Source organism: Gossypium hirsutum, chromosome A11 (genome assembly GCF_007990345.1).
Source record: "Gossypium hirsutum isolate 1008001.06 chromosome A11, Gossypium_hirsutum_v2.1, whole genome shotgun sequence".
NCBI lineage: Eukaryota > Viridiplantae > Streptophyta > Magnoliopsida > Malvales > Malvaceae > Gossypium > Gossypium hirsutum.
In genome coordinates, this window is record NC_053434.1 from 429875 (window position 1) to 455421 (window position 25547).

General features: G+C 31.3%; 3 protein-coding genes across 7 annotated transcripts in view; all 3 read right to left on the reverse strand.

Annotated features, from left to right (window-relative positions):
- The window catches only part of LOC107924482 (DNA-directed RNA polymerase III subunit 2), a 40339-nt gene extending 28849 nt beyond the window's left edge, over positions 1-11490 (reverse strand). The window contains exons 1-18 of the mRNA XM_041080413.1: positions 11167-11490; positions 10980-11076; positions 10763-10884; positions 9942-10025; positions 9696-9768; positions 9517-9607; positions 9374-9426; positions 8548-8612; positions 7750-7855; positions 7531-7641; positions 6694-6768; positions 6161-6211; positions 5980-6078; positions 5466-5525; positions 5273-5365; positions 4341-4445; positions 4135-4245; positions 3874-3990 (exon numbers count right to left, since the gene is read on the reverse strand). Of these exons, the coding sequence (XP_040936347.1) occupies positions 3874-3990; positions 4135-4245; positions 4341-4445; positions 5273-5365; positions 5466-5525; positions 5980-6078; positions 6161-6211; positions 6694-6768; positions 7531-7641; positions 7750-7855; positions 8548-8612; positions 9374-9426; positions 9517-9607; positions 9696-9768; positions 9942-10025; positions 10763-10884; positions 10980-11076; positions 11167-11213 (1560 nt within the window). The 5' untranslated portion in view covers positions 11214-11490. The remainder of the gene's footprint in view (positions 1-3873; positions 3991-4134; positions 4246-4340; positions 4446-5272; positions 5366-5465; positions 5526-5979; positions 6079-6160; positions 6212-6693; positions 6769-7530; positions 7642-7749; positions 7856-8547; positions 8613-9373; positions 9427-9516; positions 9608-9695; positions 9769-9941; positions 10026-10762; positions 10885-10979; positions 11077-11166) is intronic.
- On the reverse strand, positions 889-3265 carry LOC107924481 (uncharacterized). The gene is made up of 2 exons (XM_041080412.1): positions 1385-3265; positions 889-1034 (listed from the first exon to the last, which is right to left on the reverse strand). The coding sequence occupies exons 1-2, from the start codon at positions 1977-1979 to the stop codon at positions 1000-1002; spliced, it is 630 nt and encodes a 209-aa protein (XP_040936346.1). The 5' UTR covers positions 1980-3265; the 3' UTR covers positions 889-999.
- Positions 11491-17480: 5990 nt separating the features above from the next.
- LOC107904666 (uncharacterized) lies at positions 17481-24500 on the reverse strand. Of its 5 annotated transcripts, none has more exons than XM_041080415.1 (7): positions 23668-24491; positions 23225-23424; positions 22399-22690; positions 22211-22296; positions 22033-22124; positions 20836-21063; positions 17481-17881 (listed from the first exon to the last, which is right to left on the reverse strand). In XM_041080415.1, exons 1-7 carry the CDS (start codon positions 24013-24015, stop codon positions 17862-17864), a joined length of 1266 nt encoding a protein of 421 aa, XP_040936349.1. In that variant the 5' UTR covers positions 24016-24491; the 3' UTR covers positions 17481-17861. The 5 variants fall into 5 exon arrangements, with proteins under 5 accessions (XP_040936349.1, XP_040936352.1, XP_040936350.1 ...); XM_041080418.1 differs by lacking the exon at positions 17481-17881 and adding an exon at positions 20321-20747 and having other exon boundaries at positions 20870-21063; positions 22399-22540; XM_041080416.1 differs by lacking the exon at positions 17481-17881 and adding an exon at positions 20321-20747 and having other exon boundaries at positions 20870-21063.
- Positions 24501-25547: the final 1047 nt, after the last annotated feature.

Here is a 25547-nt window from a genome sequence, read left to right on the forward strand (position 1 = left end):
TAAGGACGAGTGAAGAAATTTTCTTGTTCAGCAAAAGTAACATCAACTGTTACAAAAAAAATTTTTGTGGCTGGATGATAGCACTTGTACCACTTTTGAGTGGAAGAATATCCAAGAAAGACACACTTGACAGCCCGTGGATCAAATTTCCCTCTATTTTGAGAATGAACATGGACAAAGGTGACACAGCCAAATACTTTGGGAGTAAGATTACTGGAGGTATTGAAATCAGGAAAAAATTTGGCTAGAACTTACATAGGACTTTGAGGTTCAAGGACCTTTGTAGGCAATCTATTTAACAAATGAGTAGCAGTTAGAACAACCTCCCCCCAGTATTGTTTAGGGACGTTTTTTTGGAACAATAAGACTCTTGTAATGGCTAAAATGTGACCATTCTTTCTTTCGGCTACACCATTTTGTTAGGGTGTACTAACACAAGATGACTCATGTATAATGCCTCTTTCTTGAAAATATGTTGAGAGGAATTGATTGAAATAATCCTTGGCATTGTCTGACCTAAACCTTTTTATTTCGGCCCCAAATTGTGTTTTGATCATGTTGTAAAAAATTGGAAAGACAGACCTAACATCAGATTTTTGTTTTAAAAGAAAAATCCAAGACACACGAGTACAATCATCAATAAAGGATACAAACCACCGAGCTCCAGAAATATTTGAAATAGTGGATGGCCCCCAAACATCACTATGAACAAGAGTAAAAGGAGTGGATGTTCTTTTATTGCTTACTGGAAAAGAGGTACGTTTATATTTTGCAAGTTCACAGATATCACAATAAAATTTTTCAACAGTTAATCCTTTGAATAGTGAAGGAAACATAATTTTAAGGACTCTAAACGATGGGTGACCAAGGCGAAGGTTATAGAGCCAAATTTGGTCTTTATTGGTTTTAATAGACTCAGATATGAGAGATAAAGGTGAGGAATTCAGAACACTAACTTCTTCACTGGATTCTTCAAAATAGTATAGGCCATTTATTTCCTTAGCATGTCCAATCATCCTCCTCGTATTCTGTTCCTGAAAAAGACACCGATTGTGATAGAAAACCACTTTACAGTTAGAGTCTTTGGTAATTTTTTTAATGGATAAAAGATTGGTAAATAATTTTGAAACATAAAGAACATTTTTAAGAGTAAGATTTTTGTTTTTAACAATATCACCTTGACCGGCCATTGTGATCACAGAACCATCAGCTACTGTTATTTTTTTACTACTAGAACAAGGTGTATATGAAACAAATTTTTGTGAAGAGTGGGTCATGTGGTCTGTAGCTCCTGAGTCAATGACCCAAGAACTTTTGGTATCTATATTTGAGACTTTAGAACTTTGAGGAGAGGATATACCTGAAAAGGCCAAACTACAAGTACCTGTTGAAGAAGTTTTTTCCAATGATCCCAGCAAATTTTTTAACTTCTCAATTTCTTCTTTATTGAATTCAATAGGTAATTCTTGAGAAATGTTTTTTTTATCTAGCTGTCTAGCTGTATTTGCTCGTCCTTGTCCCTTTGATTGTCCACCTTTTTCTGAAAAATTTTTGTTTGTTGTCTGTGGCTTCCCGTAGAGTTTCCAGCATTTGTCTTTAGTGTGACGAGCCTTTTTGCAATAGGTGCACCATACGGAATCCTTGTTAAAAGACTTTGTACGTTCTATCTGTCTATTATCATCACTAGTTGGCTGCTCCAGGCCAAATCTCCTCTCATTTACAGCATTAGTAACCAAGGCTGAACTATCCACTTGATTGTTCTCCACCATAACTCCTCTTCTTCCTTCCTCAGCACGAACAATTGCAATTGTTTCATTTAGTGATGGTAGTTCCTCTTTTCCAAGTATTTGAACTCTTACTGCATCAAACTCAACATTCAGTCCAACAAGAAAATCATAAATTCGATCCTTTTCAACAAACCTTTTCAGGAGTGCTGCATCTTCACTGCACTTCATCTGAATGCACTGGTAATGATCCATCTCTTGCCACAAACTTTGCAACAGATTGGAATACTCCGTGATTGATCGACTTCATTGCTTAGTGGATGAAATCTTAGTCTTGATTTCATAGATTTGAGCAGCATCTCGAACTTTAGAATAAGTCTGCTTCACAGCTTCCCAGATTTCTTTGGATGTGCTAAGAAACATGCATATATCACTGATTTCTGGCATCATAGAGTTCAATAACCAAGACATTACCATAGAGTCTTGTTCATCCCAAGCATCAAACTTAGGGTCCCCTTCTTTAGGTCCAGTTCCGAGTAAGTGACTCAGCTTTCCTCTTCCTTTCAAGAAGGTACGAACCAGTTGGGACCATTTCAGATAATTTTTTCCATTTAGCCTGTAGGCTACTTGGATATTCTGAAACTCACTCATTGGATTTGAGTTGTTTACAGAAATTTCTGAGCCCTCCCCAGTGTTACTGGTCTTGACAGTTTCAGCCATGTTGTGTTTGAACAAGTTCTATAGACTTGAGGACTGGTTGGGAGTCAGAAAAAAAACAGGCTAAAGAAATCGGCTAAAAGATCCCAGAAATCGGGCTAAATAACAGGCTCTGATACCATGTGAAAAACAGGATATTTTCTATTATATTTTCCACAAGAGATTACATACATATTTATACACATAGTTAGCCTAACTAAGGTAACTTTACGCTAGGAAACAGAATAATTGTAGGGATACTGTACAGCCTTAAAGTTAGGGATAGAATATTTTTAGAATCATATTTGATATACTTAAATATTCTGAAATCTGACAGTATTTTTTTTTCCGTCAAAGTATTTCAAGAAATATGTATTACTCCTCGGAAAGAAAAGTTTTCTTTATATCAAATTGCTTTAAGCTACACAGATTTTTTCAAGTTTGATTAGAAATTACTTAATGTGATGAAACTACGGACCAAGTAACCATCCCGAAATCAGATAAGACAAGTTAAGAAACATAGAAGCTTGAAGTGGTTAGAGTTGACAAGGTACTAGAATCTGAACCATACTGAAAACATCCCTAGCATTTGATATAGTAGTATTGTGTTGCTCAACGGATTTCCCATAGCAAATAAGAACTTCTATATTTTAGGGCAAGTTCTGCATTGCTTTTTAAAATCACTTCTGGCTCCAAAAGCACTTCTGGAAGAAAAGTTGTGCAGAACAAGCTGCTTTTGGCTGAAATTTTTAGCTTTTTAGAAGTGCTTTTGAAAAACACTTCTGAAAAGGAGAAGCTAAAATTTTTAGCTTTTCCCCTCCCAAAAGCACTTTTAGTGCTTAATTACTTTTTCACCACTCCAATAACATAGTACTTCCCTTTTTTTTTCTTGGTACTTAATAACAAATGTGTTAAAATCATTAATTAAAAATAAAAAAATATTTTTTAAAATACTAATTACAAATATTTAATAGTTATATTTAAATATTTAAAATATAGTTTATATATTCTAATTAAATTTTATAAATAATTAATATTTATTGCTTAAAAATATTTAAAATTTATATTTTATATATTAAAATATTAACAAGAAGTTATAATAATTTTTTTATATTATTACTAAAATATAATAATATTAACTAATTTAAATATTATTTAAATGTATATTTGTTACTTGATAATAACATGTCTAAAATGGACATTTTATTTCTCAAAAATACTTATTGACAGCAATACTAAACACTCAAATTTTAAACCAAATTTTTCAAAAGCACTTCTCAAAAACAATTTTCCACAGCACTTTTCAAAAACACTTTTCAAAAGCATTGCCAAACTAGCCCTTAGGACCAAAGACTTAGCTGATATCAACAGGAAATATCTCCTCGCTAATTACTTGATGTTATTCCTATGACAACGACTTCACAGACAAATGCAATTTCAAGTAAGTACATACCAAAGAAATCAATGGACCCTCGTCCTCGTCAGTTGTAACATGAGTCATTAGGGCCAAGTTTTTATCCAGTCCACAACCTTCGCCCTCTGGAGTATCACAAGGGCAAAGCATTCCCCACTATAGAAGTTAAAGGAACAGAAAAGAATTAAGAGAAAAAAATAAATATACAGAAACCAGTAACAGACTGCAAAAGCTTAAGTAACAATTCCCAAATAACCCATATTAAAGTATTTTGAATGCAACCGCAGACATCACACTCACCTGGCTAGGATGCAAGGCCCTTGGTCCACTTACTTTCCGGGACTTATCAAACTGTTGTGAGACTTTTGTCATAAAGCCAAAAGTTCCAATAAAGGACATCCTCCCCAGAGTCTATCAATGAAAGATTTTCCACCAGTTTATGTTGTACTAAGAAAATACAGATGAAAAATGGATAAAAAGAAACCAGCTAAGAGGATAATAAACACCTGTGTCACGCCTTTACTCTGCATTCTGAACCTATTGGTAGGAAGGTTTCCAGTAGAAAGGGTCCATTTAAGGCCTTCACTAATGATGTCAAGCTCACACAAAAGCTACAATTCAAGAGAGAGAGACAAAATCTAGGCTATAATGGAAGGATCAAGCAGAGCTGACATAAATTAACTAGAACAAAGTGACAGCTGAACTAATATGGCTGAAGATAGATACATGATGTATCAACCGAGTAGAAATGTCAACAAAAATATTCCAGTCCCAAGTTAAAACAATAAGTACATAACAAGATTTTGCTCATCCTGTATGCCAAAGTGAATGAATAAATACACTATGTTTTGCTCAAATTGAACAGCATCAATAAAAGTCATTGTTTCCTTACTAATTAATAAAGCAATATAAAGTTTTACAAGCTAAAATTGCACTGCATCAATAAAAGTCATTGTTTCATTATTAATCATTCCATGAGCTTCAAAACATATTTCCGACAAGAAGTGATGCTAAATTAACAGAAGCTAGACCAATTTTAATTAGTTATTTTCTAAGAAATCCTTATTGTTTAAATAATCATTAGCTATGAATCATGGACATCTAATATGGGTGCGATACAAAACAAACACAGCACAAAACCGGACAAAGCACCACCATTATCACCGTCAGTCGCTCATTGAGTTTAAAACTAAGATTTTCTACCACTTATTCTGATTTTTCAAACATAGAAATCCTCTGTCCAAGTGTCTAGACCAAGTTTGACCGTGTCCTAATGTTTTTTTTTAATACTTTTGCCGTATCCTGTACATATCCCGGCGTGTCTGTGTCAGACACCAGTACGAGGGCCTTGTTGACGTGTGCTGCTTCATAGATCATTAGTAAGCACATTGGCACATGGAAAAGCACTTGGCTTAAACATACTGATTCTGCTACTTACCCGAGAAGGGTCTAAAGCCCTAGATCTGCTGATCGCTGCTAGGGCTTTATCAATATTATCTCCAACCTTTTTAATCGTCTTCTTGAACAAATCCTGTTACATTAACAAGTCAAAAAGGGACAGTGGGTAACATTGAGAACCACATAGGAAAATAAATAAGGTTTTGAGAAAAAAGCATAATTATGAATAATACTTCAAAAAGAAGAGAGATTAATTGTCCTGATAGCTCGAGATGCTTGTTCCCCACATAATCCTACAAAACAAAGGAAAACCATTTAAATGGCCAGCACAAGTAAGCTTACGTATATTAAAATATTCATCAACTTTCATGTTTCCAAAAGCTCCTTGAACTCAGAAACAGCTAGGATCTATGACACACTGCAACTGATTTGCCTTGGAAAGAAAAACATGGAAAAAAGACAATAAGCAGCGCAGTTATCTGAAGGATGAGCCAATTCCTAGAGATAAAAATCATAAATCAATGTGCAATGCAACCCTTCATACAAAACACTTTTATCTTAAGGGTATCTGCCTTTCTCTTTGCTTAGAGGTGACCTTGGTTAGACTAGAAAATTGTTATAAAGCACTTTGACCGGGAAGACTAAAGATAACACGGTAGAAACTTTGAGAAGTAGTTAAAGTTAAGTTGAGAGTATATCTTTGTAGTTCTAAATGAGTAGATTGAAAGACTGCCAAGTAAATAATACCTTGTCATCGATTGCATGCTTATTTAATGTTGCCTCCATCATCCTTCTCAGCATAACCGCAACATACAAGCATTTTGGACAAAAATTATTGCAACGCACCTAAATGAAGGGGGAAATATGTAAAATAATTGTCGATGTCAAAATGCTGCCATTGAATTTTGAGAACTAAAACAAAACCTACTGGAACATTGACAAGAAAGATATCTCGAAGGATCAAAAAAGCTCCCCGTTCCTACAATAAATAAATAAATAAACTATCTCGTTAGCATAAATTACAAAAACAATGCTGGCAGCATAGTAACTTTTTTTTTTCATTTTCATTTGTGAAAGCTCTCAGTCACATCTATATGTGCAATAATGCAAACACGGCTATTTATGCAGAGAAAGACTGAGGAGAAAGACCTGAGTTTTCTGCAAAAGAAAGCAATCAAATTGAAAATTTGAAACAACCAGAAGTACTGAAACAAAAATGAATATGATATATGTGTGTATACATATTCGTACAAAAGCAACGAATGTATAGCAAAAGGTAAACCCACAAACGAAATTAAGACTAAAAAGCAATAGTTATACACCATTTCGGTTTGTAAAGCTGATAAGACTAAAATTAAAGTAAAATTAACATGGAAACATCTAAATCACCTCCCAATTCCGTGTAGTGCACTGAAATCTAGTTATTAAAAGCTAAATTCTTAAGTTTTTTCACAAACTAACCAAAGAGTATTGAACCTTCGTATCAAGGTACGCCAATGCTTGTTCTTGGGTATATATGCCAATATGTGCACATTCCTGAAAAGGAACAAATAAATAAATTAGGAAAGCGCTGCCATGTAAAGACAAGAAAACTCTAGAATGGCCGAGAATACAATATTTAAAAATATTTTAAACAGACCTGAAGGTGCACACCATGTTACAAAATTGAAATAATAGACGCATCACCAGACATTCAATGACATTGTGTAGAAAGGGATTGATATGTACAAAGTGCAGGTTTTAGAATGGATATGCTTTTGAAAAGTTATAAGAACACAAAAAATATCACCAAGGAAATGCTATGGAAAACGGATGAGATATGATTCATCTCAGAAATTTAAATTCAGCATCATTACAAACAAATGTGACTTTTTATAGTTGAGGGTGGACTTGAGAGCTATGTTGCTCTGACTATTCATTTTTCTAGAAATACCCATGCGCAGAACAAGACAGGGGAATGGGGAGGCGATCTTCAAAGGGCCCACCAAATACATGGAAACCTTTAAAAGATTGAATATAACCTTGTCAAACACATACCCTTGTTTGACACTCACACCCAAGTCTGAGTAACTTAGCATAAGAAACTTTTCAATTTCCTTGAGAAATCTTGAGACAGCTAAAGAATCCCACCATTATCCACATAAGATCTCCATAGGAGTTGAGAAATTAATCCCACTGCCAAGTCTCTTACCTCTATAGCATGCAAGCTATTTGCAAAAGACATTTCAGGAAGCAATTACCATTCTTTTAAATAATACAAAATAAGAACAGGTTCATATCCTTAACCATATAGCTTACCTCTATAGAAGGTAAAAGAAGAGCACTATAACAAGGATCAGCACCAACCATTTGCATAACCTCTTGATCACTCTCCATCCCCAATGCTTTCATGACCACCATAATAGGGATCTATGAGAAAACAATACTGAGTAAAACTAAGGTTTAAGAGTGCAACATGAATAACTCTTCAGGGAAAAAATAAGGAAACATAGATGAGAAAGTAAGATGCAACAAGACCTTTTTCACAAATTGGTTGAGTAACAAATATATCTTCTCTTTGTCGATCTGAATAACTGTTTGGCTTTTTATTGTTTCCGATATGCTTGTTACAGATGCTGTTATACTGGGGGCAGAGAGCAAAAAAAAAAAAAGCAAAGAGAAGATATTCCATGAGTAAAATTCAAGGATCAAGTAGAACTGACATAAATTAGAACAATGCAATGGTAGGAAAATTGATAGAAATGGAAACTACTATAACAAAATGACAGCTAAACTAATATGGCTGAAAATAGATGTATGATGTATCAAACAAGTAGATATGTCAATAAAAATATTACAGTCCCAAGTTGACACAATAAGTCCATTACAAGATTTAGCTCATCCTATATGCCAAAGTGAATGCATAAATACTTCATGTTTTGCACACATAATAATAATAATAATAATAATAATAATAATAATAAAGCAATATAAAGTTTTACATGCTAAACTTGCACTGCATCAATAGAAGTCATTGTTCCCTTATTAACTATTCCATGAACTTCAAAACAAATTTCCAACAAGCAGTCATGCTAAATGACCAGAAGCTAGACCAATGTTAATTAGTTATTGCAAAGAAAGCCTTTGATTTTTTGTATAATCATTGTAAGCAATAAAATATATGACAAATTACACTATTGACTTTAAGAACAACTAGACGATAAATTTTTAAAAGCAGAGTTATATATGGAACCAAGGAAATTCTAGTAATGCACTTGATAAGGGAGTGGAGCGGTCAATTGTCAGCAAGACATAAAAATTTGAAAGAAAACTCACTTTCCCTTGTTGTCTGCATCAATAATTATCCTATTCTTGGCTAGCTGTTCACGTATTGGAATCATCTGAAAGCCATTGGCAGAATCATGACATTACAATGACAAAGAAGTACCAAGAAACAAAAAAATATACATAACAGAAAAACAAGAGACTACCAAGAAAAGAGAGAAATAAAATGCTGTTCCAATGAAGAAGAATTTGAAAAGAAAAAGTATAAAATAAATATGGCAGTCAGTATGTCTGTTTTGGACAATTTAAACTCATAAAGAACATAAAAATGTACTCGTCTGAAAAACAAATGCTTAAAGTGAAAAGCCTAAAACAATGATATGAATTATTCTTAAGCTAAAAATAATAAAATTTGAAATGCATATTCTTCTTATTAGATTTTAAAGTTGCTGTCTTGTCATCATTGAAATGCAAAGGTAAAAATAAGAAATTTCTGAGGATAAAAAAACCAAATGGGTTTGGCATACTTTTATATAGGTGTGACTACATGTAAATCATCACTTCATCCTAGCAAAGTCTTATCTAACAATCCACAGAGAAAAATAAAGAACATTTTGATGGGTCCCGTTCAAAATACTAGATCACAAGAGGTAAATCCAGAAAACAAAGAAGAACAGCACCACTAACTTTGTTTTAATTTTCATCCATTCAATATATGATTCACCAACTTCTTCACTACAAATTTCTGGCCCATCATGAACATTATGTATGACACTTACCGTCCGACTAAAAGCACGTTATAGTGAATGAGAGTGTATAGGTGTGCATGGAAGTGAATAATAAAGCAAATAGATATGTGAAAGATGGTCCGAATTACCTTCTCTGCTCCCTTAATGATAAAATACCCACCGGGATCAAGAGGGCATTCACCTGATATCAGATAATGAAATTCAAATATATAATAACAAGAAGACAATTAGAAAAGCAACAGCCATTATTTTGAGTTTAATGAACACAAACCAAGCCTTGCAAGTTCAGCTTCGTCTTTTCCATTTAACACACAGCGGCAACTTCTTAACATGATCGGCATTCTTCCCATAACAACATTTTTCTGCAGGGGACAGATTTTGTATTACATCCAAAGCACCTATCATTCTGCATCAATCATCATACACACATCAAAGAAGCATCTCGTGTACCTTTTCTAGTCTAGTTCTCTGCCCATGACTCTCTTGCATGTACTCTATGTCGGCAAATATCGGTGCAGCATACCTTAAAAATTAACAACATATTAATAAGACAAAACAGAAAATATGTATAACTCACTATTCCATATAAAGTTTTAGTTGTTAAAACACCAAAAAGAATCAATTCCACTAATGCCTATATGAAATAGTTCAACCTGGAAAATTATACATGTATTTAGAGAAATCATTTGTACATACGTCATATCTGCGGGGCGGCATGTATGGGGATTTATTTTTTCATAAGTCGTCATGGAGGGATTACCAATTCTAACATCTTTAAACCTGCACAGCAACACAAGATACAGTTGAATTAGAGCATAGAAAAAAATCCAAATACAAATCAGACCATAGGAATAAGGAAACGTAATTCCCTGTAGATGGATGAGTCATAGCCAGAATGTCAAGGAACAAACCACTTGCTGTTTTCTCCATAAAAAATGTTACTAAAAAGAAAATTCCTCATATTTGATTGCAACTGAGCAAATAGTTAAGCAATAACACATCCGAAATTAACAATTATGTACAAAAATTAAATGTAACACGTGATCATTCCAAAAGAACCTTTCTTTTGTTTTTGGTTTTTTTTTTTTGAAGTGTAACAACAACAATACAATGAAAGTAGGAATACAAGTATGAATAAACACAAGTATCAAACTACTGCATACGGACTGTCTAAATAATCACAATGCAGAATAAACCATTGCATCACAAATAGACTAAAAATCGATACAATCCAAACTAAAGCAACAAACTCACTGACTATGACCCATCCATGGCAACCATCGAGATGAGACTCGGAGACCTACACATATAATTACACATTGTAGGTCTCAAACTTGAATGCATAAGACCCAATGCCTTCGTCTTTGTTTAAAAAAATATTACATTTTGCTTCACACACACAATACACACACACACAAAAAAAAAAAAAAAGAACAATAACAGCAGACATCGGCAAGTTGGCAAAATATATTTTATAGAAATCATAACCAAAAACATAAACAAAAATACTTTCAAACCTGAGGTAAATACCGGGGTCAATATAGGATACAATCCGGTCGTTGGCACTAACAACCTTCTTGATTCCAGTATTAACGAAATAATTAAATGAATCCAAGTGCTGCTTCACTAACCCTCTAACCTATAATAAGAAAAAAAAAAGCCCAAAATCCATAATTCAGTTAAATAATATAAACACCTTCACATAAAATATATGCCAAATTAACATCAAATCACCTTTAAAAACTCAGGGAGAAGCTGAAACTTGTCAACAACCGATTTTATTGGAGCAGCAAGCTTTTGCTTGTCCACTGGTATCTCAGACATGTATAAGCTATAGGTGTTTCCCAAGAAGCAAAAGACAAATTAATCCAAATCAAATTATATTTCGTTAAACAATACAGATATGAAAGGAAAAACTTACTTATTGGTGTTGTTATTGAGAAGTGTATCTTCTTGCTTGAGTCTCATTGTAGTTAAATTTTTGTGGTTTTTTGGAATTTGATTTTTTTTTTTAGCAGAACTACAATGAACCTACTCTGCAGGGTTTGTTTTTAAAACCCTAAAGCTGTCGATTTATGGATGGTGAACTCCTTTTCCTTATAGAAAAAATCAATAATCACATTAAATTACTCGTTAAATATCCACGAATATATTCATACTCGGATCAATATGAATGTGTATAATGAAAATAAGGAATTTTGTATTTAATAGTGAAACTATTTGTGCATTAATTACGTTTATTACAATAATATAAAAAATCAAATCTTCAACATTTGATTCCATCATATACTTTCTTGTAAAATTGGAGCTCTTTTTATAGGAAATCAACTATTTTATCGTCATCTCCATTATGGATGTTTTTCACTTTGTTAAGAAAATTATAATATCAAAATAAAAATATTTATAATTTAAAAGAGTTTTAAAAAAAAATTAACAATTTTTATACCACTAAACTAATTTTTTTAAAACATATTTTTTATTTAAATTTAATGGATCACCTATTTTTTAACAAAATTTAAATTCAATTAAAATTATAACGAACATCACATTGACAAACACACGATAAATACACTAAATAATAATCTAATAATTATTTGAAAATGTAATATTTATGCCAGTTGTTCCTAAAAAATTCAAGAAAATATAAATATTTTTATTTTAGAAATATGTTTTCAAAAATTACTTAAATAGTAAAAATATTATATTCTGAAATTTCTGAAATTTTTATTTCTTTTCATTTTCAAAATTCTGAGTACTTTAATGACATGAAATCGACTCCCACTTCAATCTTTTATTTTTGGTAACAGAAAATTTTGAAAAAGTGTTCGATAAGGGTCAAAACTCAAAAGTAGTATCAAAGAAATTGACTACTTAAAAAAAGAAATGGCCTGCGAGAGAGCCCAAGATATTTCATATTTGAGGCAGAGTACAATTTTGAGATGGTACAAGTCCTTGTATTTTTTGTTAATTTGAAATTTAATCATTGTAATTTATTTTTATAAATTTAGTCCTTTTACTTTTTAGATTTAAAATTTTAAATCAAAATGTTAATATTGTTAAAATATTTTATTAAATTTAGGTTTATTACAATATTATTTTTCAGTTACGTAACTGCCAAGAGAGTATTTATTTTATTCCAAAATGTCATACCAACAAAGTTAATGAAATATATTTAACGATAATCTGAATTTTGAAATCTAAAAAAGTAAATAGATTAAATCCTTAAAAATAAAAGTAGAAATATTAAATTTCAAATTTATGAAGAGTACAAAGATGGTAAAAGCACCATGGAGGCCTCTATACTAGGAGTCGGATTGCATTTTACCCTCTCTACTCAATGAAATGGAAAAATTAGTCCCTACATATTAGATCAAAAAGTAATTTAGTTATTTTATTAAAAATTTTAATCAATTTTTACTATTGAAAATTAACCCTTATGCATAAACATTAGATATACATAGTTTACTATATGTTACCGCTTTGTTTTTCATCAACTATACTAATTTTTAACAGTGCAAAATAAATAAATTTTTAATGGAAAGAATCGATTTACTCTTTAATTATTTTTAAATAAATCAATCAAAATATAAATTATCTCGTAATACAAACATCATCTTAAACTTTTGAGATTGATTTGTTACTTTGTAAAATTTGGGGTCTATTATTTTCACTTCTCCCACAGCACCTTTTTCCCAATTCTTTTATATGCAAAACGGGTGGTCCATTCACTTTTTTTTATTATTTTTTTGAAGAAAAATCCTTTTACTTCTTTTATATCTGAATATAAAATTCAATTATGTTCGTTGGGAAGATTCGGGAGCTTTCATAATTAATAATTAATTAGTGAAAATATTTATTATGACTTTACTAAAAAATAAAAATAAAAAATTAATAAAAAGTAACAGAATAAAGGGGTTACAAAAAAGTATACCTCTTAAGAATTATGAAAGCTCCTTTTATTAATTTAATAGAAGTTTTTAGACCAAAATTGAAGGTTGTTCAAAAACGACTAAATTTGGAGGAGTAAGTATTGCAAGCCTTGCAATATGATCAATAACCGTTTTTTGAAATCTAGGAACATGACGAATGAGCACCTTCCATTCACAATTAAGGACACTATGAATTAAACGTAGCTTCACCGTTATGCTATTGACAGATCCACCAGCCAACAATGATTCCACTCGAAGTGCATTGTCACATCTGACCTCAACCTGTAAAAATCCTTTTCGCCATGCAACATGCAAATCCTCTAGCACCGTTCTTGCTTCCACCTTGAAAATATTATCCTTACATATTCCAATAGAAAAACCACATACCCAATTCGCATTTGCATCTTTTAAAGCATCACTAATTGATGCTTGTTGATTAATCAAGGACACTACCCCATTAGTGTTAAGTTTGAACCATCCACTCTCCGGTGGGGACCAATGAAGCGTCACCACTATAGGACTCAACTGTAACACCAATGACCTGAATGTATCATAATTCATTGTCCATGACAACCCTATATCCAACACATCCTACACACTAATATTGCCATCAGAGAAAACATAATGATTGTGATTCTTCCACAGTAACCAACATAAATTTGAAAATAGAGTTTGCCCATCAACATGTTCTGTAACGACCCGAAAGTTAATGGTGCCAGAAAGTGTGGTTTTGGGATCCCATTTTCGTAAACCAGATTCGTAAATATTTTTAATAAATATTTATGGAGTTATTTTAGTAGCGAATTGAATTTCCGTTAGGTATTTTCGTCTAATTAGTGATTAATTCAAGTATAAGGATTAAACCGTGTTAGTATAAAAGTAAGAATTATTATTTAATTATAAGGTAAATTATAGATAAGGGACCTAAAAAGAAAATATACCTTTGTGTTTTTTAGTTGAAATGAACTGTCAAGGTATTATAATATAATATATATATTATAAATGTTATTTATATTAAAACTAATATAACATTATAATAAAATAATGAATGAATGAATATTAGATAGTGGATAGAAAGAGAAGTCATTTCTCTTTTTATTTTATTTTTTAAATTTTGAAAGGGAAAAGGACCAATGGTGATAAGAGTTTAAGGTTTCAAGCTTTAATTGCTAACGTCAATCCATATTTCTAGAAAAAGAAGGAAAAAAAAGGAAAAAATAAAGTCATCGACAAATAATTTGAATATTATAGTTTATGATTCTATAATCCAAACTCTTTGTAAATTGATGTATTTTGAATTGTTTGTGCATGGTAAGAAAACAAGGTGAGTTGATGGTGGAAATAAAATGGTCTGGACTAATTAGTTTGATTCGTGTATTTGGATTAAAATGAAAATGTATGAAAAGCGTGCTTATATAATTGTAAAATTGAGTATGTATATGTAATTCTCCTCAAATCAATATTTTTTTGATAAATTATACTATTAGTTACTCAATTATTAGTGTATTTTTGTTTTCATCTTTAAATTATAAAATTTTCAATTTTACCACTAATGTTTTGAACTATTAATGTTTTGGTCGCTCTCCATTAAAACAGTTAATGAAAGTAATTATGTAGCTTTTTTAACTATTATAATAATACATTTAATCATTAATGTGTAAACATTCTATCAATTTGATCCTAATTCTAAATAATTTAGTAAATTTAACCCTCAACAATTACAAATTCTATCAAATTGATAGAATTTGTAAATATAGTGAATCAAATTGACCAATTCAAAAAGTGAAAATATTAAAATTGATTAAATTAAAGTATAGGGACTAAATCCAAACTTTCGCAAAATAAAAGGGATAATAGCAGAATTTAACCCTTTCTTTGATCCTCTCTCCACTTAACAACGTTTAAAGGTCTCTGGTCTAACTATTTCAAATTATTTTTCCCTTTGCTTTGCCTTTTAAGTTGAGAAAATCCAATCCGGTGAAAAAGCTTTCTCAAAATGGTAATGACATTGTCATTGACATCACCGTATCCTCTCAGGTCATTTATAAGTGTCCTCAGCCTCAGGTCACTCTCTTGCAAAATCAATTTGCAAAAATAGAAGATATAAGTCAAATTGCAGAAGGAATCCCCCCTCTCCATCAAACTCTATACTCAAATAAATTTCTCCCTCAAACTCTCTGCCCAAACAAAAGATGAAAATATAGAAGGAGATGGAGAGATTTTGAAATAAATATATAGGACCAAGGGAAAGCGGAAACCTTTTGTTGCAAACCCCTATTATCAAGTCACCTTTTAAAACCCTTTATTCGGTTAAATAATATAAACACCTTAACATAAAATATATGCCAAATTATCAATTCACCTTTAAAAACTCAGGGAGAAGTTGAAACTTGTCAATAGCCGATTTTATTGGTGCAGCATGCTTTTGCTCGTCCACTGGTATATCGGGCACGTATAAGCTATGGGGATTTCCCAAGAAACAAAAGACAAAAATTAATCCAAATCAAATTATATTTCGTTAAATAATACAAATATGAAAGGAAAAACTTACTCATGGGTGTTGTTATTAAGAAGTGTATATTATTGCTTAAGTCTCATTGTAGTTAAAATTTTGTGGTTTTTTTGTAATTTGGTTTGGTTTTTTTGGTGAAAAAATAAAATTACAACCAATTAAGCTAAAGCACTAGGACAACTAGTAAATAATTGTAATCCTTCGTCCCTTTCAAAGGCCAATTTAGCCATTTTATCAGCTTCTCTATTATTATCTCTTAGAATATATTGTATGAACCAATGATCAACGGTCTTCAAGTGCTGAAAAATCCGTCTGACAAGCGCCCAATTGGAAGTCTTCATTGTGGACTCTTTTATTGTTTCAATAACTTCCATAATATCTGTTTTGCAACAAAACTCTGACACGATGTCTACCCTTGAAGTAGTAGCAAGCCGTCTAATTACCCCAAAGTTCTGTCTTAAAAATAGTACCTCTTCCCAATAAAAAATTTTAGAAGTAAACAAATGGAGTCTATAATAAACTTACTCTACAAGGTTTATTTTTAAAACACTAAAACCCTAAATTTGTAGAATTATAGATGGTGAATTTGGTCATCCTATTGCTAATCACAGTTTATAAGAGAACAAGAAGTCAACAATCACATTAAATTACTCATTGAATATGCACGAATATATTCAGAATCAGATGAATATGCATGTATGTATAATGAAAATAAGGAATTTTGTATTTTATAGTGAAAATATTTTTGCATTAATTACGTTCTTTACAATAATATAAAAGTCAAATCTTAAATATTTGTTTCCTTCCAATTTTTTCCTAGCATAATAATTCAACAATGAAAAAGCGCAATTATAAATACTTGAGTTAATTCTAACTAGAAAGTAGGGTAAAAAGATATACACCCAAAAGAAAATAATGGAAAGTCTTCAAAGTCTACAGTAGCCTTAATGGAGTTAAAGAAAATCCTTGTAATCGAGAATGCAAATGGACCAACTATATTGATCGGATGAAGCTTGATTCTTACATAAAAGCTCAATTACCATGCGGCCAACAATGTTTCTGATTTACCTAAGTTTCTTATAACATTTAAAAAAAATTGATATTGAATTTATTATATTATTGGAAATAATTTTTAGCAAATATGTTAAATAATATAAAATATTTTTACACATAACAAGACAAATACTAGAAAATTTTAATTTTTTCAAGAAATCAATTTATTTTTCGAACGATATTTTCATTTAAACAAATATACCTTTAATTTAAAATTTTATTCAAGTTTTTAGAATTGAGCTTCAGCCAACTAATAACTTAGGCAAAAATAAATCATACCTACCATAAAAACAATTGCCTAATCATAAAAGAGCACAAAGAATGCTATACATGTGCCTTCACACATACATGCATGCATTATGATATCTACGTCCAAGGCTATTACAAGTTAATCTTTTAGGTTAAAGTCTTAACCATGACACATACATACATGCATGTGCTTTGTTTTGCTGTTGGATGAACCAATAGCATATTTACGGTAGACCCATAACCCACTTTCATGTTCTAAATGCAGAAAAACAAATGCATTTAAAGCTACCATCCAAAACAATTCTTATATTATCATATCAAGGGGTGTAGCCCGAGATTAGCCATGGCGTACGTCAACCACATCATAATTCAAAGGAACCTATAAATATATCCCTATTTCCTGGTATCATCCAAATGTAGTGTATAATAAGAAAGCTTTGACAATGGCTCAATTCAACTGCCACCATATCATATTTCATATCCCTTGCTTTCATATGGGGTTGCACAGTTCAGTAGTCTTTAGGCTTTATATATGCCATAAAGTTTCAACTCTCTTCTTTTTTATGCTTTCATATCCCTTGTTTTCATATGGGGTTGCACAGTTCAGTAGTCTTTAGGCTTTATATATGCCATAAAGTTTCAGCTCTCTTCCTTTTTATGCTCTCCACTTAACAATGTCTATAGGTCTCTTACTGTTTCAATTTCTTTCTTTGCAAGTAAAGGAAATCCGATCCAGTAAAAAAGCTTCTCTCGAATGGTATGCCATCACCGTTCCAAAAATTTAAAGCATTTAACCTCAGTTTGACTGCATTGGAGGTGCAAGTTTCGGACACGGAAAAGGAAGAAAATCACACACTGGTTTATCTTTTTGTTTCACCCGAGGTACATCCCATGTGAGGCAAAAAACTGAAGATTTGGGTGGCCTAGAGACATTGTATTTAGGGAGCCTGATTCGAGAGCTGGCAGCTGGGGTTCAGTATGTATTTAGGTGCAAGCTCAGTCATAAATCCTGAACTCTGGAGCATGGTTGATGGTCTGTAATAAATGTGGGATCGTGGTTAATGACAATTGATCTGACTGACAGTCTTCACGTGAAATTGAAGACTGAACCTAGGAGAAAAATAAAAGGGATATTTACTCATCAGTTCCTAGATACTATTTTTTTTAAATTAATTCATTTAAGTTTTTATTTGTATTCCAGTAATTGCAACTATTGTTTGTGGTGTTTTGTATTTAAGTTTGATTACCAAATTAAACTTCTTAAGAAATTGTATTTTAAAATAAGATCATGATGAAATGAAGTTAATTAATTTTTTAAAGACAAAATTTCAGATGTTTTTTGGGGTGTCGACTATCAAAATTGAATAAAATGTAAAGTAAAAATAGGAGAAGAGATGTTGGTTTGATGACATCCGTAGAACATTAAACAATGTAATTGGAATACACTGGTTTTAAACATTAAAAAATAAATCTAAATAGGCTTAAAAACAATGTTATATAAATTTGTCCTTTTAAGGTTAATTTTCTTCTTTTCAGATGAATAAAAGTCAGTAATAATCTCAATCTTCTCGCGCATTCATGATCAAGGCTCCATCATATACTTCTTGTAAAATTGGAAATCAACTATTTTATCCCCATCTCCATTATGGATGTTTTTCACTATTAATCTATGTAAAGAAAAAGATATAAATTAAAATTAAAAAAAAACCTAAAATCTTTTTTAGGAATCCGCCACTGCCAACACTTTAAATTCACCTCTGAATAAAATGAATTATTAATATTAAATTATATGACACCAATGATGTGGTGATAGAAAATTTTATTTAAAATCAAGCATCAAAGGTTAAAATTGAATTCAAATAATCTATTTTTTTACTCCAATAATTAAAATAATTAAATTAAATATCAAAATAGATCACCTTATAAATTAATTACCGAAATGGATCGTTAATAAAATTTTTCAATACCGCTTGACTAAAATATAATTAGTGATTATATTTATTACGTTACATAATAGTTATTTTAGTTTTAAGTAGTAAAATGTGTGATTTTAAATTAGGTTGTTGTGGGTTCAATTTTCACATATAACACTTTATTTTTTATTTTTGCTTCAAAAGGTAAATTCTACTTTATTATTATTTGACAAAATAATATTATTTGTGGAAATCAAACCCTCGACCATAATTTTATTGTAGCATAATACTTTACTATAACAACTGTTTTATAATATGATAAATAAAATAATTAATTATATTGTAATATGGTGCCGTCAATATGTCAGGCGGCACCAATAATTTTTTTTTAAAATCCATGTGGTAACGTCAACTAGTCAAACAGTATTGAAAAATATTATAGCAAAGTTAATTTTTTTTTAAATCCATGTGGTATCGTCAACTAGTCAAACAGTATTGAAAAATATTATAGCAAAATTTGTAGGGTGTGACCCATTTTGATATTTAATTTTTTAAAAAAATATTATTAAAGTGCCACAATTTTTATTTACTAAATAAAAAAAGAAAAGAAAGTATAGCCACCTCCAATTTTTTATTTAAGTGTGATGGCACCTTTATTTTTTTTAAAACAAAATTTAAAATCAATTAAAATGTATAACCAACATCGACAAACACACATGATAAATACACTAAATAATAATCTAATAATTATTTTAAAAAGTAATACTTATGCCTATTGTTTCTAAAAAATTAAGAAAAAATATAAATATTTTTATTTTAAAGATATGTTCACTAAAATTACTTAAATAGTAAAAATATTATATTCTGAAATTTTTATTTGTTTTCTTTTTCAAAATTCTGAGCACTTTAATGACATGAAAATGACTCCCACTTCAATCTTTCATTTTTGGTAACAGAAAAGACTGCGGGCAGCGTTTGGTAAGGGCCAAAACTTAAAAGTAGTATAAAAGAAATTCACTATTTTAAAAAAAATGGTCTGTGAGAGAGCTGACATATTTGGGAGGGTTAAAATATGTTATAAACCCTTTTCCCTATATTAGAATCGAGTCCAACGAACGTTGGTTACCTCTTGAGCCAACTAATAACTTCGCCAAAAACAAATCAGACCTACCATAAAAACAATTGCCTAATCATAGATTAGCACAAAGAATGTCATACTTGTGCCTTCACACATACATGCATGCGTTATGATGTCTACGTCCAAGGCTATTACAAGCTAATCTTTTAGGTTGATGCCTAAACCATGAAACATACATGCATGTGCTTTGTTTTGCTGTTGGATGAACCAACAGCATATTTACGGTAGACCCATAACCCACTTTCATGTTCTAAATGCAAACAAACAAATGCATTTAAAGCTACCATCCAAAACAATTCTTATATTATCATATCAAGGGGTGTAGCCCAAGTTTAGCCATGGCGTACATCAACCACATCATAATTCAAAGGAACCTATAAATATATCCCTATTTCCTGGTATCATCCAAATGTAAATAGTGTATAATAAGAAAGCTTTGACAATGGCTCAATTCAATTGCCACCATATCATATTTCATATCCCTTGCTTTCATATGGGGTTGCACAGTTCAGTCTTTAGGCTTTATCTATGCCATAAAGTTTCAACTCTCTTCTTTTTTATGCTCTCCACTTAACAATGTCTATAGGTCTCTTAACTGTTTCAATTTCTTTCTTTGCAAGTAAAGGAAATCCGATCCAGTAAAAAAGCTTCTCTCGAATGGTATGCCATCACCGTACCAAAAATTTAAAGCATTTAACCTCAGTTTGACTGCATTGGAGGTGCAAGTTTCAGACACGGAAAAGGAAGAAAATCACACACTGGTTTATCTTTTTGTTTCACCCGAGGTACATCCCATGTGAGGCAAAAAACTGAAAATCTGGGTGGTATACCTGAAGCAGTTTTAGCCAGTTTTCCGTGGCTTGCATAAGGGAATTTGCATGTTGATGCTCGCTCACACCATTCTGTGTCCATATGGATCCTTCCATCTTGTAACACCCCATTCCAAAAACAGGTAACGAAATCTTTGGGATGCCATTAGCATCGTCGGGATATACTAAAAATGGTGTTTGTCCATTTCTGTTACCTACAATGCCAAATAAGGGTCAAGTTAAAAAGTTCGATGGAAATCTATTGTGGAAAAAAGCACACCAAAACATGTTGTAAGGTGCATTAGTTTGAACTACAATTCAAAATTTTGTTATAGCAGCATCAATGGCATCGAGGAAGTGTCAAAACCATATCATATATGTCATGCACTAGACGATGTAACTTTATATCAATCTCAAATATGCATATGGATGAAAGACAAAAAAGATTCAAAATGCATCTATAAGATACTATAGAAGATATTAACTTGAAAAAAGTTGAAGCAGACAAAACGACCACTACCAGTAGTTCAAAATGTAAGAGCCACTTGGTGATTTAAGCATCAGCTAGACAACCATAGATCACGTAGCAGAAGCAAACCATAGACACGGGAACGGTCACACAAAACCCCTGACCCCAAAATCTAAAAGACTAGAATGCATGAAAAATCATCCCTTCTACCATAAGCCGCAAGAAAACTAAAAGGAGACATAGGCAGAATTTCTGATGGAATGTGATAAGTAAGAAATATAAATGTGCAGTGTATCAGAGTTTGCAGCCTTTCAATATGGAGAAATTAGACTTCGATAAAACAAGTGCCACTGATTTAAGTTTTCACAATAAAGGATTCAAGACCTAACAACTACAACTGATCAATTTGCTCCTATAATGCAAGGGGATGAGGGAACTTGATCTACAGTAAAGTTTTTGGAATAATAGGTAGCAGATATTGCTGAATATCAGTCATGTGTAATAGTATGATAGAGCCAACATTATATAGGTGACTCGTACAAAATCCAAAAGGGAGACATTAATTTTTCTCAAATCTTACATTAAAGAACATTATAATTATTACATAATCTGTCAAAGTTAGTTCACTGCCTTACTATCAAATCAAGGTTGAATTTATGAACAAGATAATAAAAGCAGCAGAAAGAAAACGGTAATAAAAAAAGATCAAGATTACCTTCCATGGGTGTGCAAAGGGAATGGTAAGTTAAAAAGCATGCATCCAAATCTTTTAATGTAGAACCTGTAGGTATTCGGTATATGGGATACCTACAAAGGCAAAATCAAAGAAAATGAACACTTGTCGTAATACCCTTTAAAGAGAAAAGATCATAGAGATCAACATCAATTAGTACCATGCAACCGACATCCAACTGATGGGTAGTAAGTCGCAACTTCTTAATGTATTCAGGCCAGGATACTTGCAAGATAGGTCAAATATCTGTAACCCAACAGCAGAAGAGAATAAAAATTAAATAAAAAGCAGTGTCAGTTTAAAAATAAAACCTATCTAATCAAATAATAGCAAATAAAAATAACTGGCCTTGTCTGCTAAGGCTTCACGACTATAAGGTGTCTTCTGCTCAAAAAACTCGAACAGTAGGTGATCTCGAGAGTTCCTGGTTTCACAATCATCGCTGGAAAAGCCTTCTTGCAGCATACAGTTTTCATCACTTATAGACAAGCTGCGCACTCGAAAAGGGATCTCATTTGTCAAACTGAATCGACTACACTGTTCCCTAGAAAATTTAATGCCTTTCCCTATCTCATAATCACTACTTCCATCACTACTCGAATCTCTGTAGTAGTCATTCTCACTCTCTTCTCCAGCTAGCCTAATCACACAAGTAAACTTTGTTACAAGTTAATATATTAAACCACTCTCCGTAAGCAGAGTTTTGGAAGCAGTTGCTATCATCAATCTGCACCAGTTAATCTAACAATGCCAAATATAGTATATAGATTCTCGTTTTAACAAATGATAATAAATAATAAATAAAAAGACACCATGCTTTCATGGAAAGACAAGCAAATGTCCAAATGAGAATATGGATCAAATAAAGCTATAATACACTATAGAATACAGTTCAGTATAAAGCAATGAAAGATACCAATCTGCGTATGGAAAAGAAGAAATAACACCAATACCACAACTTGAAAAGCATAACCAATATAGTAAAGCCAAATACAATGATTCTTCCCCCCCTCTAAAAAAACACAGTAATTATCAAATAGATAGACCGAAACCAGACAAAATGTAGTGAAAATATATAAGGACGTTGTCTATCCAGGTAAAATATATGTGGAATTTACTGCAAAAAAGATTGCATATTTCAATTGTAACTAAATTTAAAGGAAATTTATATAACCTTGGCTTAGCAGATTCACCATATAATTGGATCCCAGATAAGTATGGAACATAGTATTGAACTACACCATCATTCCCATCAAGCACAAGAGGCACTCCTGCACCATATGCACTCCATTCCTTGAAAGATTCCCACAAATCACCCAATACAAAGTAAGGCTGAAACTCCACATCACAAGTCCTCCATCCCCTCACTGTTGTCTATACTAATACAAAAATCAAACTTCCATTCAAATACCAAACAAAAATGAAGAAATTTTTATTCTAAACTATGTTCAAATAAGTGAATTTCCTCAAATTATCTAACTACAGACAAAGTTTATTCCTTACACATCTATACATAACAAACAATATAAACAATAATGAAACATTAATAAATTTTCTTGTTCTTTCCCAAAAACATCTTAGCAACTAAACAGGATCATTAAAAAGATGAGAATCAACCTTGGAAAAATACTGAGCTGGGACAGAAGGTGTCGTCGACTCCAGGAATATTTCAAGGTTACTCCTTGATACCCTCGATTCCTCAGAGCTCGGAATAGTACTTGAAGCCAAAGTCTTCTTGGGATTAATATTCTTATTATTATTATTATTATTATTACCAGAAGCTAAATCCTTGCTCTTCGTTAATGAAGCTGAAGATTTACTATTACTTTTTTCATTATCTTCCTTAATAGCTTCTTGTTTTGGCTTTTGCTGTTGCTTCTGGTTTTGATTTCTTCTAGCTTTTACTGGAATATAAAACCGATCCTCTCCTCTAACTTTCCCGAATTGCAACCCAGCTCCCAGCATTCTCACTTTCACCCTTTTATTTACTCTAAGCAATCCGTTTGGCTGCCTAGAAAACGAAGGCGAAGACAGAAAGAAAATACCACGAAAACAAAAAGAAGTCCAAAATCAACTGCTTCTTTCTTCAAACACTTTCAAGAACTCAATTCAACTCCGATATGGGTTTGGTGAGAGAAGGTCAAAACTTAATCAAATCCTCAAATCTAGAAATATAGGAAAACATTTATGGTTTCTTGAAGTTATTTTTGCATTTTATTAGGAAAGAAACAAATGAACAACCCAAAAAATTTCTCAGTCAAAGAATGTAGAAAATTGGTGATTACGAGGAGAAAGAAAGGAATAGTTTGGTTGAATAGAAAGAGAGAAAGGAAAGGGAAAATTAGAAAAAGCGTGAAGGAGAGGAAAGGAAGAACTGAAGATTGAACCACACCGTTTCTTTGTACAGCTTCTTCGACAGCTCAACAACAAGGAAAGTTTTTTGTTCTTTTAATGGTTTAATGTGATAAATATAAAAAAGAATACACAATATTTTTAAGAAAATTAAATCTTTAGGGTGAAAAAAATAAAATTTATAAAAAATTAATGTAAAATTAAATGAGTCATTAATAAAAATAAAAAAATGATAACTTTTAGATGAAATGTTAAAATTGATTCATTAAAAATTACAGAAAGTCTTTATATTAAGAGTTATACTCGGAGTCAAATTACATTTTATCTATTTTATTAAAAAAATAGGTAAATTAATCTTTATATATTAAATCAAACTAATCATTTATGATAAAAGAGTTAAAAATTAATTTGACTTATAAAATTAGCAGATAATTATATGTGGAGTGCAACGTGTACTCTATTTTAACATATATGAATTTTTAAGAGTAAAAATTTATGAAATTTTTAACAAAATAATAAAATTTCTCTTTTATTTAATTTACAGTAATCTATTTTATTAGTAAACCACATTTATGTTCAAAAAATAATAAATATTTTTCTCATAATATTTCTTACTAAGTAACAAAATCTAACTTTTAATAATTTATATGGACTTGTTATATTACATATTAAATTAAAATTTATTTTAAAATTTATTTTCGTTTAATTATTTAAACCAAATTTAATTATGGGATTGGTTGGATAAATGGTCGGGAAAACAACACGTGCACAGTGAAAGAGTGGTATCACATGTGCTTTAACCAAATTTAACAGGTACAGCTTCCTTGCTTCTTCTTTCTTTCCTTCTAAATCACGTATATATCATTAAATTGTATAAAAACATTTACTCACTTTTTAAATTAGTTTAAAGTTGAAAGAGATAAATACCTAACCTATAAAATCTAGTCAAAATTTTGAAAATAAGAGCAAGCATTTAAAATGTATGGCAATAAATTATTTTTTAGTTTACAAACACCTATTAATAATTATTTATAAAATAAAAATTATTACAGTAAAAGAAGATGCTTTTTTTCCAATAAATTTAATTTATAGACAATTAATTTATGGATTAGACTACTAATTCAAAATAAGGTAAATCAAGTTAA